The sequence below is a fragment of the Dermacentor andersoni genome, chromosome 2 (genome assembly GCF_023375885.2).
Source record: "Dermacentor andersoni chromosome 2, qqDerAnde1_hic_scaffold, whole genome shotgun sequence".
Lineage (NCBI taxonomy): Eukaryota > Metazoa > Arthropoda > Arachnida > Ixodida > Ixodidae > Dermacentor > Dermacentor andersoni.
Window position 1 is genome coordinate 139,226,750 of NC_092815.1, and position 19,464 is coordinate 139,246,213.

The 19,464-nt window shown below is 46.4% G+C and overlaps 1 protein-coding gene across 1 annotated transcript in view; it reads left to right on the top strand.

Annotated features, from left to right (window-relative positions):
• Positions 1-19,464, top strand: part of LOC129387517 (gamma-aminobutyric acid receptor subunit beta-3-like) — an 85,576-nt gene that overhangs the window by 17,128 nt on the left and 48,984 nt on the right. The window contains exons 2-3 of the mRNA XM_055076492.2: positions 3,425-3,544; positions 9,162-9,313. Coding sequence (XP_054932467.1) covers positions 3,425-3,544; positions 9,162-9,313 — 272 coding nt within the window. The remainder of the gene's footprint in view (positions 1-3,424; positions 3,545-9,161; positions 9,314-19,464) is intronic.

A 19,464-nucleotide genomic window follows, 5' to 3' on the forward strand; every position in this document is an offset into this window, starting at 1 on the left:
TAGAGTGGGGGTATTTGCTTGTTTACGTAAAGCAGTGACGCTGTCGTACGGCGAGTATCTGGAATAAATGAAACGGAATGCCATGAGCTGTATTCTATCAAGTTTATCAATGAGGTAAGACTGCTGCGGGGACAATAAAATGCTGGCATACTCAACTCTTGGCTGAACGAGGGTTTTGTACGCAGTTAATTTTACATCGGATGGTGCTGTTGCCAATTTCCGACGTAAGAAATGGAGCTGCTTAAATGCCTTTGCACATGTGATATCAATGTGAGTGTCCCATTTTTCGTCTGCTATGCAACGTCTTCTTCCACAGTGCAGGTGCCTAACAAGAATGTGTGTTGTTCAACAGCACTGTACAAATAAGCTTGATAAGGCATAGTAAGTACTCTATCAAGTAGCTGGTTTTACACATGTATCAGTGACAAAAAAGTAAAAATAATGAAATACGAATACTAAAAAAAAGATTAAATTAGGGGATTTGACGTGCCCAAACTGCTTTCTGATTTTGAGGCACGCCGTAGTGGAGGACTCTGGAAATTTCGACTATCTGGGGTTCTTCAACGTCCAACGTTGTTGCTCCAGTCGCAGCATGTGAAACAGGCTTAAGAGGTGTGCCCTAAAACGGTGCGACCTGAAAATAACGCTGACTGAGGGAGCGAATTCTAAGCAAATCCACTTTCTGCAGTCTAAACAATCGTAACCACTGAAATTTATAGCCCTGTAAGTGATCAATAGAAGTTAAAGCTCCTGTCATCCACTTCAGACCAGAAGTTTCGAATCTGCGAAAAGGAAGTAGCCCAATTCTTTAGGCTCATTTTAAATAGTAAAGATGGTTACGCTGCAGTGATAGACGTCACAAAAGACTGCGGTAGCAGAGGTATTAAACATAAGACTGCTGCACTGGGTGCCGCACTCTTATGTTTATTGCGATATCAACACAGGTTGATATCGCAATAGCTACCATACCTTGGCTTAATGATACCATTGATAAATCTTATCTTTTCCAGTCTTTATTTGATGTATACCGGTACCATCAGGATTGCAACGCGCACGGTGGGGGCGTTTTTCTTTTGATTCATAACGTTTTCCTAGTACTCCTTCGGCTCATTCGAGAGATTGTGAATCCAATTGGTGCGTTATGTTGATTTCCGCTGATGAGCATATCTACTTTCGTTCCTTCTACCGTAACATTAGCAATAGTTATTGAACAGTGTCACGCCTTAGTGATGGTGAAGACCGACGCACTGCCGGAAGTGTAAATTACAACTTTGCCTCTTTATTGGGCGAACCAGTCCCCGGACAAACAAGTAACAGTGAAACAAAACAATAGCGTAGAGCACAGTCGGCGATCGTTGAAATCTGATCAGTGGGTAAAGCGCGTTGACTTTTATGCATCACGCGTCGTAGAACCCAATTCGCGGCATGCATACAATTAGGTTACGTACGAAAGCCTTGGTGACAATAGCCAAGTGATGACGAGCAATGACGTTTAACATTTGTTAGCCGGGGAAAAGCAGTGACTAAAGAAAAATAAGGTATGAGTGTCAATGACCCCATCCTCAAAGCATCTGACAAACACAGCAGGAGAGTCAAAAACTAAACCACACTTAGTAAAGAAAAAATAACAAAGAAACGAAGCAACAAGGTCCGAAAGTTCCTTAGCGCTGGTAGAACGGCTTAAGGCGTACAACGTGGACTATTTCAGGTACTGAGCGGCGAGGCTGTGATAGCGAAATGCCCTCTGGTAAGACCTCGTAGCCGAGCGCACCAACGCGTCGGATGATGTTGTAGGGTCCAAAATAGCGGCGTAAAAGCTTCTCGCTAAGTCCTCATCGACGTATTTGGGTCCAAACCCAAGCACAGTCACCGGGCTGGTACTCGACGTAGCGTCGTCGACGGTTGTAGTGTCGGCTGTCGCTCCTCTGCTGGTTCTTGATCTGCAGGTGGGCGAGCAGTCGGGCTTCTTCGACGTGCTCGAGATAGGTGGCGTCGTCAAGATTCGTTTCTTCGGTGACGTGCGGCCCCGCGGCATCGAGAGTAGTCGTCGGGTTCCTTCCGTAAGCCAGCTTAAAGGGCGTGGTCTGTGTTGTTTCTTGCACCACCGCGTTGTAAGCGAAGGTTACGTACGGCAGGACGCCATCCCAAGTCTTGTGCTCGACGTCGAGGTAAATTGCTAACATGTCGGCGAGGGTCTTGTTGAGCCGCTCGGTAAAACCATTCGTCTGCGGGTGGTAGGCAGTTGTCCTCCTGTGGCTTTTCTGTCAGTATGGTAGAACGGCTTCCGTGAGCTCTGCTGTAAAGGCCGCTCCTCTATCGGTGATGAGGACTTCTGGGGCACAAATTCGCAGCAGGATGTCCTCGACAAAGAATTTCGCCGCTTCGGCTGCGCTAGCATCCGACAGCGCTTTCGTTTCAGCGAAGCTGGTGACGTAGTCCTTCGCCACGACGATCGACTTATTTCCAGATGTTGGCGTCCGAAAGGGTCCATCCTAATCTGCTGAAACGGTCAGCAAGGAGGCTCGATTGGTTGCAGCAATCCTGCTGGCCTTGTTGGCGGTGTCTTGCGTCACTGACAGTCTCGGCATTTCTTGACCGAATGGGTGTCGTCTGGGGCCAGGCGTGGCCAGTAATAATTCAGAATCCTCATAAGACTACGGGTGAATACAAGGTGCCCGGTAGTCGGATGGCCCCGAAGTGCATATGAAAGCGGGCCATTGGGCTGAAGACACGGCGACAAGGCAGCTCGCACGGACTGTGCAGTACTTGTGCACAGTTCCTCATGACTTGTAACTGCGTACATTGATTGTTTGTATGCCGCTGTTATGACGCTTTGCATTCTATCTATATTTTCGTTTCTAATCATGCGCTGTCCAAGCGTATTTATTTCTTGATTTCTTTAAATTTTTACTCCTCCGTTCTTGTACTTTACACCGTGTAAACACCTCCCCACACCAAACCCTCAAGACGAATGCAGGTATGCAAATGATTATTGAAAAAGGACGAAAGGCTCTTTACATTAGGTTTCAGATGGGCTCGCTAGGCGCATGCTACAAGCCAGACGCACCTCTGCGGCACCTCTTTTGTTGTTTTTGGCTTTTGGAGTACATGCTCTCTTTTCTGTGCTTCCCAACAACGCCTGGCGCGGAGGGTTCTGGCCAAGGAGAGCGGAGCCACCCGGTACGCAGCACGGGTTTGGTGGTTACGTAGATGCCGCTTTAGGGTGGCCGCAGACCGCTGAAAAATGACACGTTGTTGCTGCGTATCTTTTAATTGTACCCGTTAAGCTTATGCTACATGTTACAAATGATACGTTACGCGGAGCAGACGTTTCTGCAACGTACTGTGAAAAACCTTTCTCTTGATTGCATACTTGGGAGCGTTTCGCCGCCTTAAGCAAACTCTGCTGAACATTTCTTTTCAGCGTTTCACTGTGATGATGACAACCTATAATACCTACTGGGCCGGGTGCACCTGGTTGAAGAAAGCATCATACCCGTATGCGCGGCTTCCTCCAGACGATGAGGTCATGAACAGAGGATATGTGAGTGCATTTAAGTTCAGGTACTCTTTTTGTCCTTGACGCTAATCTGATGAGCATCTAGATTTAGCAGACGCAAGCCAGAATCTGTTTATGTCAACCATAACGCTCTTGGCTACCTGCTCGGCACGCACTCGTGGGGGGGGGGGGGCTCGAACTGGGATGGAGGAGTCCCCTCCTTATAAGCCACCGGGGGCCTCGCTCCTTCCCCCTCCCCCCTCATGGATTTTGCGTGGAGGAGAAGATTATGATGATGCAGACTGTAGGCTGTTCTGGTCTTGCAAGAGATGGCGGCACTTCCTCCACCCGAGCGCCATCTTTCGGAAAAGCTGGTCACCGTAGAGAAGCGGAGCGCGAGGCGGGTGACGAAGACGGCACGTACAGCAAGGCGTTCTTGATCACTTGTCTCGTGTCCCCCTCACTAAAGCCTTACCGCTCTAGCTTCATCGTGTAGTTTGACCTATATCAAGGGCAGAAAAGACTGGGTCCAGTAGCCTGGGTTGCAAAGAGTAATACTGTTAAAACAGAAGGGCTTTCCGTGTCGTGCGAAACCATAGTTTGCACTGTTGCTAGCTTTCTGTTTGACTGGCACGCTCAGTACCAATGCTTATGTAAAGTTTTGTGTGTTTCACGAATGTGGCTGTGTACTTGGCAAGTGAGGTGTAGCTCCGGTAACTCTGTAAAAGAGCGAGGCTGCGTCTTCGATTTTGCTTTCTCTTTAGAATTCGCAGTTGTATTATATGCGAACACAGCTATCGTTATTCAAGCACCCTCAATCGTTCCTTGGCCTTTTATGTCTACAAATGCCGATAACCAAAGACAGCATCTTTCCAACCTGTTCGCCCTCCAAAATAAAGAACCTTAAGCTTTCCCTTTGATAGAGACAAAAATGGTAAAGTTAGAATTTCGTAAGGCTGAAGCCACCTTAAGTAAAGAACTATTAGTAATTACTGCTATAACACTTGCCCGTACTACTAATTACGGGTTACCTGACTAGATTTTAGAAATAGTGCACTCTAACACGGCACATAAAAGCGCGAGCTGTCACAAGGAAAGAAGACGACGAAGTGGCACGGAATATTACGTCGGTTAGATGTTACGACGGAATTGTACAAGGGTCTATTATGTGACCACTTATGTTTCTTGTCTATATAAACAACATTGCGATGGGAATCACATCACGTAAGTGGAATTTTGCCAATGATTGTATTGCACAAAGAAGAATTGACAGTGATGACGATGCAAGACTGCTTCGCAGGGCGTATCCGTACGCAGTCTGGTAAACGGAAAAGGAAAATGAATTCTCAGAAATGTGTTACTCTCTTCTTTATCTAAAGAAAGATATGCTAAAAAACAGAGTGCTTTATTTATGTAAAGATTATTGCTTAGAAATGTAAACATAAGTATTTGGTTGTGTATTTTTCAGATGAGTGTTCTTGCAATTCTCAAGCCGATTACATGGCTGCCACAGCTGGTGCCACACTAAATTATATAAAAACAAATCTAAAATTCTCAAGTGCCCAATCCGTAAAAGAAAACTAAGCCTAAAGCTTTTTTACGTAATATAGAGAACTGGAATAAACAGTGCTAACTACTGCGAGCTGCCAATTTACTTTTCTGGACGAACTGAACACACGTTTAAAATTTAGGAGTACCGAGCGAGGACGAGGCTGTTCGGCAATTCCTTTTTTGTAAAAGCTGTTACCGAGTGGAATCTTTTATCAAATGCGCATGCGTCAATTGTGAATGCAGGTGCGTTTTATGCAAAACTTTAATCCATCCTGCAGTATCGCCCTGGGGCAATGCGGGGACATCCCTTGAAAGGGTAAAAAATAATTTCATGACTTTCCTAACCCTGATACAGCAAAAAAAGTGTAAAATAGTGTTTGGAAGCTTATTTCTGGCAGAACACAGTAAGCAATGCTTTTCATGCAGCTGCTTTACTTTTGAACTCGTCGGAGAAACAATTTTCACTTTCTTTTGTGCTTTCAGTTTTGCGCCCATGTGATTCATGCTTGCTAGTTTATGCACTGTTACACGTGATGTTTGAATGTTTCCTTTTTGACATAATGTAGGTCGCAGTCGAGTGATTTGTGACTATTTCTCGAAAACTGTTTTCCTTTGCTGAAGTAACAACTTTGGTTTCAATACTTTCCTCTCCAAGGTTAGCTAAAACAGAGGTATTTCTCTTTCTGCCTTGCGCATTTGCTTTGTGTTGCCGCAATTGTCTCATTCAGAGAAGTTATTTCTATTTGGTTGTTGTCTGATATTACACAAGGAATGTATAAATGCCTCCCTAGTTTGGGGCCATGTGAGCACCCGTTGTAGCCGAAGTGTGCTCTGTGTCGAGCCTGCGATACCGTTCCTTTTTTCTACTAAAATATTCCTTTATTTCAATATAAGTTGTCTTGTAACTCAGAGATTTGCTTTGCAGAGATTGCTTTGCTCTTTGGCAGTCTGGTGGTAGACTTTCTAGTCGACCATTGTCGAAGGTTTAACCATTGTTTCCAAGAGACCACGCAACCATTATACGTTGCATGGATAACATGCTTTTAAGATCGAAGCGGGTTTAGGTAGTTACGCTCTTCTGGTTGAATGTAGCCCGCAGCCACCTAACACGCCATTCTTTTGGCCAAGCGATGTTCCGTATGACCCCCATTCCCACTCATTACCTATTACGTATACGCTTCTTTCATTGGCGGAATAGCTTTTCAGCATTTATGTTGTGTTCAGCCTTGCACGTTTGATTTTTAAAGGCTTGTGCCTTGAATTCTGGTGGCATACTTTCTAATCAGACATTACCATATGTGACACAATTTGTTACGAACATTACATTTTCTATGTTCCCAAGTTAATGCTGGTCTTGTTAGTGATGTTTTATTTTTATGGGTGTAAGTCACAACCAAATAAAGTGCAAGTGTTTGAGCCACGCCTAGTTCTTGATAAAAATACCGATGAATGACACCCTTCTTTTTGTTGTGTAATGATTTATTTGTCTCACTATATGTCATTTGACGCCAAACACTTTGCTTCGCGAAATCTAGTAGTGCCTTGTATTCAAGCGATCGTGATCTTTCTTTTCTTGTTTGGCTATATCCCACCTTTGTTTTTTAATTGGAACTCCCGCAGTTGATTCTACGTCATATAAACATGTTTTACTTATGGTTAAATATTTGCTTATGGTGCTTCACGCCATGTCACCAACATTCATGTTTCATTCCCCTATACGAGCGAGCGGCCGATTTAAGTTTCAAAGCTGCTCATGACGATGAGCAAAACGAGAACAATGTGAAAGCAGGAGCCAACGTTCCGACAAGTGGACTTGTCTTCTTTAAAGGCGCTCATGGTACTCTTGTTTTTGTTTTTGCAGCCGAGGTATTTGCTGATTTTTTTCTTTTTTGGCTGCACCAACTGTGGTTTTGCTATACATGTTCCACAAGCGAGATGTGCTGGATTGTTTTCCTTTGATTTAAGACTTCAACAGCTTTACCTTCCTTAGCAACATCGTTCCAGTAAAATTAACTTTTTACTTGCATTTCGGCAGGACATATCTGCACACAGCACCTACAATAATCCATATTCGGTCAATTTTCGAGAAATCATTACATACGCATTCTCTACCCACAGACTGGCGCAGGGCTGTAGATATACCACTGTACAAAGGCGGTGATCGCATACTTGTAAATAATTACCGTCCCAATTCACTCACATGTATCAGTCGTAAACTTCTAGAGCACATCATCGCAAAACATATTTTACAATTTCTAGAAATGAATATTTTACTTTACTCATCCCAGCATGGCTTCCGTACTGGACTATCTACCATTACACAATTATTTGAAGTAGATCATGATCTCGCTGCAGCCTTAGATGAGAAGCACCAGATTGACGTCATTTGTGTAGTTTTTGCGAAAGCCTTTGATAAAGTTCCGCTTAATAAGATTATCTTTAAACTGAGAGAAATAGATATCGATGAAAGATAAGTGCTATGGATAAAAGAATATTTAAGTGATCATAAACAGACGTAAGTTTAGATGGTAGCCTGTCGAGTCTACTCCAAGTGCTTTCAGGTGTTCCTGAGGGGTCAGTCTTGGGCCCACTGGTATTTCTTATATATATAAACAATATCTCCTCTGTTGTTAAGAACCGGTAAAAATGAAGCTTTTTGCGGATGATTGCCTAATTTATTCTACCGTAACCAATGTTCAGGATCAACTCAGAATTAGTCGTTGTTTAGAAAATTTCAACCGATGGTGTAAATTATGGGGTATGAATATAAACTACATTAAACCAACATACACACATATGACTAGGAAAATAAACGTTCTGCCTTTTAACTATTACATCGATGGTAATTTGTTAGTTCGTGCTAACCAGTTTAAATATTAAGTGTTACAGTCACGCATAATCTGACATGGCATACGCACATAGAAAATGTGTGCTCGAAGGCGAATCAGAGACTAGGTTTCTTAAGGCAAAAACTAGGTCAAGCTTCGCGAGATGTAAAGCTGATAGCTTATAAAACTTTTGTTAGACCTTTACTTGAATATGCGTCAGTCATCTGGAGCCCTCATCAGAAAGAAATGACTACAAGGTTAGAAAAAGTTCAACGTCATGCCGCGCGCTTCATATGCTCAATATACCGCCGTTTTGATTCCGTTACACTGATGTTGCAGTCTTGTGAACTGGAAACACTATAGGTACGAAGGCAAACAAATCGTCTGAAAGTGTTTTTTAGAATACTACATGGACATTTAAAAATCAACAAAGATGAGTATATGCAGCTTCCAGGAAAACGAAGCACTCGTGTTAACCATCAATATGTTTTACGCCCATACTTTGCTCTCAGTGATGTGTTCCGCTTTTCTTTTTTCCTTGCCGTGATTGAACTCTGAAACGCGATACCAAGCTTTGTGGCAAGTGCCAGTGATGTTTGTGAATTTGAAAAATTGTTAAACATGTATTTTTGTGATTCCGCTGCCGCTTGATGCACTTGTATATATGGTCTGCCTCTATTTAAACCCTCCCTGTAAGTCGCCTCAGCAGAGGGTTGACAGTATGAAGAAATAAATCAAAAATAAATAAAATAAATATCATAATATGTTTAAGGCCTGTATACGAAAGCGCCGAGGGGTGAGCAGTCGGGGCTGGCGCTGAGTAAATTAGAACAAAAAAATACGCTTTAGGCTCGCCGAGAGAGGACGTTAGTATTGTGCACATTGTATATAAACTCAGCAGTCACTTTCCTTCGCAGCTGGCCGCTATATTCTATTTTGTATTCAATTATCCAAGTAACGGCTATTAGATTTCGTGAAAGCCCGAGTAACCCGTTTTTTAGGACCGCCGAATATATCGAGAACGCGCAGTTGCTTTGCAACTTGTAGTCCTGCTGACGTCAAAATAAGACGTCTTGCCGATTTCCTCGTACGTCCTGGGAATGTCCGAATGTCCAGCAAAGTACTTTCATCGTATGTACACAGAATGTTTGTTGCAGAATATGTTATGAGATTGTCGCGACTCAATGTTCAATATACTGAGGTCACATGGAAAGCACATTTGTACGCGCTCTGTTTAATGTCAGAAGAATGTCTCTGACAAAACAATAAAATTCCGTTTTCAGGATTTGTCGGCCTTCAGACCGGACACGTTTATTGAGGAAGCTGTCAACGTGCACGTGGTGCCCTCTATGGAGAGGCTCGAGAACATCTACAAATACCAAGATCACGTCAATTTTTCCCAACTAAAGTACTGCTTACACGTCATGAAAGCTAGGTAAGCCGTCCTTGTACGCTTCCTGGCATAAAAGGGAGCATGGTGACAACTGGCGCACGGAGTTACAAAAATATCGTGTACTATTGCCTAGGGTAACACGCAACTGATGGGACGCGATTACGTAGGTGTGGATAAGCTAATGCCTAGTAGAATGAATCTCTCTTCAGTATATTTGTAGACGCGTCTGCTCATGCGCGTCTGTGCCTATGCGGAACATGTCTTCCAGGGAAGTAGGCCACTGCTTTATCTTTCTTACGCAGGAAGCACTCCGAATACTCGAAGCACAAAGACGCGCGGGTGCAAAGGCTAGCATTGATGTCTGAAGTGCGCCAGTTTGCGCGGTTTACGATGCCGTCATCACCTGTCCGTAAAAAGTCTTACTGTTTACTTTATAAACTGTGGCCGTACCGAATGCTAGTGGTGAGTTTTAGCGGTGAGAGTCGTGGCTATTGCATCTCTTCACCACAGAGTACTAGTAAGTGTGATTAATAAAAAAGCACCGCCATATCGTTGACAGTGAGTGTGGCTACAAGCAAATGTGTACTTGGAACTAATATTTTTGGTCAAAACGCACAGTAATAAAGGGAGGCCATGGTGGCCTTCTGATGTGAAACGGTAGAGCCCTACACGGTTATCTTCAACGAAGTTTCTAAAGCTGATTCGGAAGTACGCGCGAGAATCGCGTTTGTCGCCTTCGAACACATCGCCTTAAAGGTACGGCGGAATGGTGGATCATCAAGGGAACGCTCCTCCGCAACCGCGTACCACGAAGCTTCGCAATACCTTCAGAACACAGTGGTTAAAACACGTATAGAGTTGCTTCTCATACGCTCATTTATTCGCGTCGTCAGATGTGCGAACTGGGAAACTGCACAAAAAAGAGAGCGGATACGTGCCGTAGCGCATTGCGACGGCCATTCGTGCTAGCGCGGCGGATGTGATGCAGGCGTTAAGCACTTCCCTTACGTGGGCCGATACCAAAAATAGTGCAATGTCGGAATGGCGCGCGGCAGAGGTGAAGCAGGCGTTAAGCACTCCGCATACGTGGGCCGATCCCAAAGATAGTGCAATGGCGGAATGGCCCGCGGCAGAGGTGAAGCAGGCGTTAAGCACTCCCCATACGTGGGCCGATGCCAAAGATAGTGCAATGTCGGAATGGCCCGCGGCAGAGGTAAAGCAGGCGTTAAGCACTCCCCATACGTGGGCCGATCCAACAGATAGTGCAATGTCGGAATGGCCCACGGCGGATGTGATGTAGGCGTTAAGCACTTCCCATACGTGGGCCGATCCCAAAGATAGTGCAGTGTCGGAATGGCCCGCGGCAGAGGTGAAGCAGGCGTTAAGCACTCCCCATACGTGGGCCGATCCCAAAGATACTGCAATGTCGGAATGGCCCGCGGCAGAGGTGAAGCAAGCGTCAAGCACTCCCCATACGTGGGCTGATCCCAAAGATAGTGCAATGTTGGAATGGCCCGCGGCGGATGTGATGCAGGCGTTAAGCACTTCCCATACGTGGGCCGATACCAAAGATAGTGCAATGTCAGAATGGCGCGCGGCAGAGGTGAAGCAGGCGTTAAGTACTCCCCATACGTGGCCCGATCCCAAAGATAGTGCAATGTCGGAATGGCCCGCGGCATAGGTGAAGCAGGCGTTGAGCACTTCCCATACGTGGGCCGATACCAAAGATTGTACAATGTCGGAATGGCCCGCGGCAGAGGTGAAGCAGGCGTTAAGCACTTCTCATGCATGGGCCGATCCCAAAGGTAGTGCAGTGTCGCAATGGCCCGCGGCAGAGGTGAAGCAGGCGTTAAGCACTTCCCATACGTGGGCCGATGCCAAAGATAGTGTAATGTCGGAATGGCCCGCGGCAGAGGTGAAGCAGGCGTTAAGCACTCCCCATACGTGGGCCGATCCCAAAGATAGTGCAATGTTGGAATGGCCCGCGGCGGATGTGATGCAGGCGTTAAGCACTTCCCGTACATGGGCCGATACCAAAGATAGTGCAATTTCGGAATGGCGCGCGGCAGAGGTGAAGCAGGCGTTAAGCACTCCCCATACGTGGGCCGATCCCAAAGATAGTGCAATGTCGGAATGGCCCGCGGCATAGGTGAAGCAGGCGTTAAGCACTTCCCATACGTGGGCCGATACCAAAGATTGTGCAATGTCGGAATGGCCCGCGGCAGAGGTGAAGCAGGCGTTAAGCACTCCCCATACGTGGGCCGATCCCAAAGATAGTGAAATGTCGCAATGGCCCGCGGCAGAGGTGAAGCAGGCGTTAAGCACTTTCCATACGTGGGCCGATGCCAAAGATAGTGTAATGTCGGAATGGCCCGCGGCAGAGGTGAAGCCGGCGTTAAGCACTCCCCATACGTGGACCGATCCCAAAGATAGTGCAATGTCGGAATGGCCCGCGGCGGATGTGATGCAGGCGTTAAGCACTTCCCTTACGTGGGCCGATCCCAAAGATAGTGCAATGTCGGAATGGCCCGCGGCAGAGGTGAAGCAGGCGTTAAGCACTTCCCATACGTGGGCCGATCTCAAAGATAGTGCAATGTAGGAATAGCCCGCGGCAGAGGTGAAGCAGGCGTTAAGCACTCCCCATACGTGGGGCGACCCCGCAGATAGTGCAATGCCGGGCTGACCCGCGACGGAACTGCAGTTTCCCATTAGGGGGCACACATACACAGCTTCACTGGTCATCCTCCATCACGAAGTCGAAGGGCACTGAGTTTTTTGTTTATTTTCCTATTTCCTTGTACCAACCTGACTCTTTACCCCTTTTGTAAGCTTCTCATACGATGTGGAGAGCACTTGACTGGAAAAACCAGTTTGCTTTAGCCTATGGATCTGTTGCAGGAAACTTGGCTGTACGCAATGTGCACATGACTTCGCTACAGCTGATATGAGAGCCGAGTACGCTATGCCTTGTTTTTTCACTTTTGAATGACTAGAAAAATCAAGCATTTGTTTCTTCGACCTAGGAGAGTAACGCCGACCGACATTATAGTGCTCAAACATGAGGCATAGATCTAAGAAGTGTAGCTTGTTATCGTGAATGAGCTCAAGCGTGAAATTGAGAGCAAGACGAAATTCTCTAAATACTTTCAAAACACCAGTCGCTGTTCTGGTATAGCTATCACTGAAAAAAAAAAACGCAAGGTAATCGTCCACATACTGGAAAACACTTCCCGCCAGCTCATTCAAGATGCGTCGAAGCCCTCTATTCACTGAGCTTAAGTGCAGATCACCCAGAGCTTCTGAGGCTTTTGAGCCAATACAAACAGGGCTTAAGGTACAGCCACTTGTGGCATGCCGCCACAGCGACAACTGTGGATTGTTGGGCTACGAGAAATGCCGTGGGAGTCACAAAGAAACGTCAGAAAGAAAAAAAAATGGCCGTCAATCGAACAAGGCGGGGTCGAAAAAACAGCCTGAGCCACTAACCATTTCCAATTGTTCTTGTGTCACTAGGCATATAGGTCAGAATTGGCAACTTGGGAATATTGTTATGCCCAACTCCATCGGTCTTCACAATGAGTCACCGTCATTGTGTTGTATCGTCACTTCATCGATATCATCCATCTGCCATGCCGCTGACGTCATCGTGTGGTGGCTCCATGGTATTCATTACGTCGTCAGTATGACGCTCGTATCGCACTTCGCCCTGCCTTCGATACCTACTAGACAAACGTAGACCGAAAAGTAAACAAGTAAGCAACGCATATATATATATATATATATATATATATATATATATATATATATGTTGGTAAAGCACGCCTTCATTGTAGTTCATTGTAGGCGGTGTTCACCTTTAAAGGGACACTAAAGGTTACTATCAAGTCAACGTGGACTGTTGAAATACCATCACAGAAACCTCTAAACGCTTGTTTCGTGCCAAGGAGAGACTTATTTTAAGAGAAAATGCGTTCTAAAGCGTCCGCGTACCTCTAGCGCAGTTCAAATCGCCCGCCCTCCGATCGAGGAGTACTGACATCATGGTCTCATAGTGACGTTGCGCCATCGGTGAGTAGAACGGCGTCCGCAGACGGCGCTACGGCTTTTCTGCGCAAAACGCAAACGCGCGGCCAGAAACAAAGCCAAGACAGAGCCGACAGCAGAGCGAAACCGGGAGTATGGTGGCTAGCGGAAGGAGAAACAAATTACGTCCCACATTACGTCCCACGGCACACGGAGAGTCCGTTTTCGTTAAACTATAGGCTGCGGCGAGCTCGCAGTGTGGTCGGCGTGGTCTGTGAGAAGTGACGAGCCTTTTCGCACTTGCAACAGGGCATAAAAAAGTGCGAATCGACGCAAAACCCGGCGTAGAAACGTGCTTCGCCACAACCAGGGATCAATACGACCCAAGCTGGCACGACCCAGATGTCGTTTCCCGCACCGCCACCAGGCGCCGCTACTATACCTCAAACTCCAGCGCAAGACGCCCATAAGCTGGTACTTCATTCTATGACGCAAACTTCGACGCTCGTCGCAATGGACCCTGACACCGACAGATTGGCTCGCGATGGTGGGCTCAACTTCAGCGATTTGAACACCGACGAGCGCGACTTGCTGCTGAGGGCTCGCACTGCCGGCGTCATTGCGTACTACGACGGCGGCCTCGACACCGGCTCTCCGGAGCGGGAGAGCAACGAGGGCTTCCCACGACATCACATGGACGTGGCATTCTCGCTGCTTGTTCCAAATGAAACTTTCGCGAGCCAGCAGAACCCTCACAGCACGACGCGATAACGAAACTACTGAAACTCCAAAGCGTGCACGGCGCAGAGTCGAGCGCGCACAGTCGAGCGCAAACGAAACCTTTCGAACACCCATATTACTGAAGGGTAACCTCAAAATGTTATTTTTTCTTAGAATCGAATAGACGTAGACAAGTAGCATTTTTTCCCGTCTTATAATCAAATGAAATGATATTTTTAATACGAGTAGTTGAGTATTAGTAACACAAATTATGAGGGGTGCTTTCGTCATCGGGCTAGTACCGGAATGTCGCTGGGGGGTCTCAAATCGTGTCATGCATTTACCTCAATTTCTCGGTTACCAAAGCTCTGTTCGCGATTATATTGACGCCATAGACGTTCTAGAACATTGCTCTACCACTTTAACTTGAGTTTCTGGTAACCTTTAGTGTCCCTTTAATGTGGGTTGATATCATTCTTTAAAAAGCTGCCCAAGTTGTCCGTGAATCTTCTTACCCGGAGGACCATATCGCCTGCTCAGCAAGATCCAGCAAGCACATACTTAGTGGCAGAAGCTAGCAGACAACTTCGGTCACCGGGTTTGTGAAAGGGTCTCCATAAATACAGAAACGTGGGTAAAGATCCAAATGAATGCTAATTACATTTAAAGGGAGAAGACGGCAGCGATGGAACCAAAGCTGCCACCGAAATGGCGCAATCGATCAAGAAGGGTGGATACTTCTCAAAACAGTTGCGGGTATTGACCCGACCTGCACACCCTTTCATAAGTACGCCGGCACATTAAGTGGTCCCCGCCAACCACCGGTAGCACGCTGACGCCCGCTGCGTCCCTGATCCATTCAGGCCGAGAGTTCTAGACAAGACCATGGGTTAGGTGATCTTCACTAGATTACTGGGAGTATATGTATTTATCGAGTACGAGAAGAGAGGGGGTTAACCTAGGGGCCCGATATTTATTAATCATACCATGACAAGCAAACAAATAATTATTATTTGTTTTGAACACATATACACATATACACAGTTAACAGGAAAGGGAAAGCAAGGAGCGGGCTGGCAACTGCCACCGGAAGGGGCACAACGCCTGCCTACTCTTCTGAAGGGAGGTGACAGCAACGCAGAAATGGAAGATAGGAAGGAGGGGAGGAAAGAGGAAAGGAAGAGCAACAGGACAAATCTAAAAACTAAAGTAGAACACCGTACACTACGCACGTTGTTCTGCCGAGTTTCGACTCTGCAGCCGGAAAAAACTGACGCCGCGTCGAACAGCCTCACAATTATCAACCACATCCATGACTAGTTCGCTATGCGGCTAATTGTGCTCTCCACGATGAGACACCAAGTACAGCTGCACGCAATCACCATTTCACCGGTAGTCGGTTTACAATATATACTACAAAGTGTTTGAACCCGCCACCTCCCATCTTCGAAGGACAAAGCATTAGGGCACAGTACTGATGACACACAGTAGGGCCGGTCACTGAAGTTCACGCTACTACAGAAAGTTGAATGTTCACGCTACAAACGTGAACCTAAGTTAGTTAAATCTAGAAAGGTTAGTAGGGCGCGATGGGCCTGATCACGTTTAGATGCACAACCACGGGGGTATAAATATTCCTCGAGTGTCGCGAACAAACAATGTCACCAAGAAAAACACACAGGAAATTACTGGTTGGTACTTAGTAATTGAATTAAAGAAATGATAAATAAATTGCAATGAAAATGTATCACAAAAACAACTTGCCGCAGGTGGAGAACGATCCCAGGTCTTCGCATTACGCGTGCGATGCTCTAACCAACTGGGTCACCACGGCGCCGTTTGCGCCTCTAGTTTCTTGGGTATTTATGTTTTTATTGCTAGAATTAACCCTGGGAGTGTCAGGCAGCGCCACTCACAAACCTTGGCAGCGGATGCGGAACATCCTTTCTGCCGCAAGTGTCACGAGTACGTGTTCGTTTTGGGTGAAGTCTACTGGTGAATAAACCCGAACATGCTACCTGAAGGCATAAGTGTTGCCGGATTCGAGACCCTTGTTATGTAAGAACGAGAAGAGAGGGGGTTAACCGAGGGGCCCGATTTTTATTAATCATATCATGAGAAGCCAACAAATACACGGTAAGTACGGCGCCGCGTTCCTAACTAGAACGGCAGTAGAAAAAACATGTTCTCAGTGAGGTGGGTAGTCGTCCGCCATTTTATTCTAACGTCTTCCTCCACACTTATCCCCTAGCCCACTTCGTCTTCTTTCATGCATCCAACGTGAACCGCTTCACTCTTCCGGACTTCTTTTGATTACACATCCTGGGGTAATGCTTGAACATGTTTCCAATAGAGGCGCACTCCCTTTGACCCGAGGCTGCGATGTGCCAGACGTTCTTGAGTATGCCATGCTGGGATGCAGTCTTAATCATTTGAAATGATCCGTAAAATTTAGAACTTGAAGGTACAGCTCCTTTCCTTACAACGACATAGTCTCCAGGTTGTATGTCCGGCATCTCGCTACTGTGCCTTTTATCAAAATTTCTCTTCATGCGGCGCCTGTAGAACTCCTGTTCCTTGGCACTTTTCCTTATTGCAGCGAGTTCGAGGTTCTCTAGGAGGCCTTGCTCACGATCTGCAGGAAGTATGGGTGCTGTGCCTGAAGTGGCACAATGAGTACTGCGCCCTAAACCAGTGGTGTAGGATCTGTTGTGATGTTTCATAGCGGCCTCGGGACAGCACTTCCAGCCACCGGCAAAGTCTGGATACATGTATAGATACTGTTTGACGTCTCGTATGACACGTTCCGTTAGGCCGTTTGCTGTCGGGTGGTATGTAGAAGAATACACGATCATTATCTCATGCTCCTGTAGCCGCTTTGATAACTTGGCACTCCGGAAAGCCGGCCCGTTGTCGGAGACAAGCATCTTTGTGTGTTTAAAACATTCAGCCTTGACGAGATCTATTACGCTGTTTGTCTTTTTTTCCAGCTTTAGCCGCAATCGTCCTTGTGCACTTGTCTATGGAGAGCAAGGAAGCTTGCGTTCGATTGATTCCTTCCCCTTTCTTTTGAGCTCCCTGAAGTCCATATGCATTACTTGGAACGAGACAATTGAATATTCAGCTTTTGTCAGGACGTTCCTTGGCAGTTTTCCTTGCTTCAGTGAGTTCCAGGTTCTCTAGGAGGCCTAGCTCATGATCAGCAGGAAGTATCGGCAATGTACCCGAAGTGGCAAAATGAGGACTGCAGCCTAGACCAGTGGTGTACGGTCTTTTGTGATGTTTTGCAGCGGCCTCGAGACAGCACTTCGAGCCGGCAAAGTCTGGACGCATCTTGAACTACGGTTTGACTATTGACGTTATAGTCCTGCGGAAACCCGTAAGGTGGATAGAAGTAATTAAATAAAGAGAAATTCAGACATCCACTAGTTCGTAGCAATTGCTACAAAGGAAACCCATACGGGTTCCTCGAAAGAAAAGCCTCGCAGTTGAAGAAAATTCGTCCTGGTCCGGGAGTCGAAGCCGGGACCACCGCCTTTCCGGGCAGCCGCTCTACCATCTGAGCAAACCAAGCGGCCAGCAGATGGCAGGGCGAAGTCGAATTTGTCGACAACTCGAAGCACAGGCAAGAGCTTTGACGTAATAGTTCTGCGGAACCCACAGGAGAGCAGTAAATAAAGAGAGAATCAGACATCCACTCGTTCATAGCAATTGCTACAAAGGAAACCCATACGGGTTCCTCGAAAGAAAAGCCTCGCAGTTGAAGAAAAATTCGTCTGGTCCGGAACTCGAACCGGTTTGGCTACGGTGCTCTTTCTTTGTCTTTGAGTAGTTGATGATGTCGCAGATGTACATATTGCAAAAGGTGGCCAAGTAAGGTTTCAGAATGTCGGTCATAATCTTCTGAAACCATGCAGGGGAGTTCTTCCAACCAAATGGTAGGCTGTTGTACTAAAGCAAGTCAAATGCGGTTATGAACGTGGTGGACATTTTCATTTCTTCACTTTGTGGAATCTGCCGAAAGCCCTTGCAGAGATCTATTCGTGACAACCAATGGCAGCAACCACTTTCGTGAATGATGTTGTCGATTCTTGACATTGGATAAGGTATCAGTTCAGTTCGATTATTGAGAGCCTGGTAGTCTGTGCAGAGGCGGAATGTCCCGTCTTCTTTTGGTGCAGTAGCTATAGAAGCAAATGGGGATACAGAAGGCCGGATGATACTTGCGTCTAGCATTTCTTGCAACTCCTTTTTCAGCCACAGCCTTTTATCTCTGGATATATTAAAGGGGGCCCTATGAACCACTGTTTTATCAGCGAGTTCAAAAGGACCGACATGTAATTTCATCGCTGGAGGGTAGCTCGCCATGTGTGTAAGCTCTGGGTACTTTGTCTTGATGTCTTCCTGGTGAAATATCAGCCAAGATAGACAAGGTTCTTCACCAGGATCTTCTGTTCTTATAGTTTCCTCGGCCATTACATTGTCGTCCAAATAGAGGTATATGAAGTTTTTTCATGTCTGGGCGGGATAAAAGAAAATCATAGGCAACATTGGGAATTGCCAATACGTCACTGGTAATAGAATATCCTTGGGATTCAATAGCCAGGGTTACCCATTCGCTATGCATGGTCACCGACTCATCGTAGGCTTTGGCATGCAATGTTCTACCAGCATGCAGACGACCGGCATCCGCTCGAGTCTTGTTGATAATTGATACCCGCTCGAGTCTTGTTGATAATTGATACCGAAGCCCCACTGTCAACGAGAGCCTTCAAATCAATGTCATCTACCTGAATGGGGGCTGGGCATACAGTAAGCTGGACGGCGAAATACACTGTCTCACACTGAAGCTCTTTTTGTGGGGTTGTGATTCACGGTAGTCAGATTATGTGGAAGTAATTCGTCGTGAACTGCGCTGATTGGTTCTTCACCATCCTCAGAGTCATGAGTGACACTTCCCAGGTTTTTTTTATGAAGCTATCTTCACATTAAGATGACAGCAACGACTCAAGATGTTCACTCAGGTTACGAGAGTCAAGTCAAGTTCTACCACCTGGCTGTCTTCTCTACGTAAGTCTTGGCAGTGAGGCCGGTAGAAAGTTTAGAAGGTCATCAAATGTTCTTGGACCTTTGAGCTGGACATCACTACGGATCTCGATGCACAACTCTTGCGTTATCAATGCTAGAACAGCAGCAGACGACAGCTTCAGCTCGGCAGAATACGATAGGCGACGCTTCTCAAGACAGTACCCAAGCAGAGAGCCACATCTATATCTGAACCGTAGTGCAGCATCCCATTTTGACGCGACAGCGTTAAGGAGCTCGTGTCGCAGAACAGCTGGTGTCGTCGGCGTCGGTGTCAGCGGCGTTGGCCGTGAGCGATAAATCCCAGAAGGCACTTCATAAATAAAAAACATCTTGCAAGATGGGAATCGAACCAGGGTCTCCGG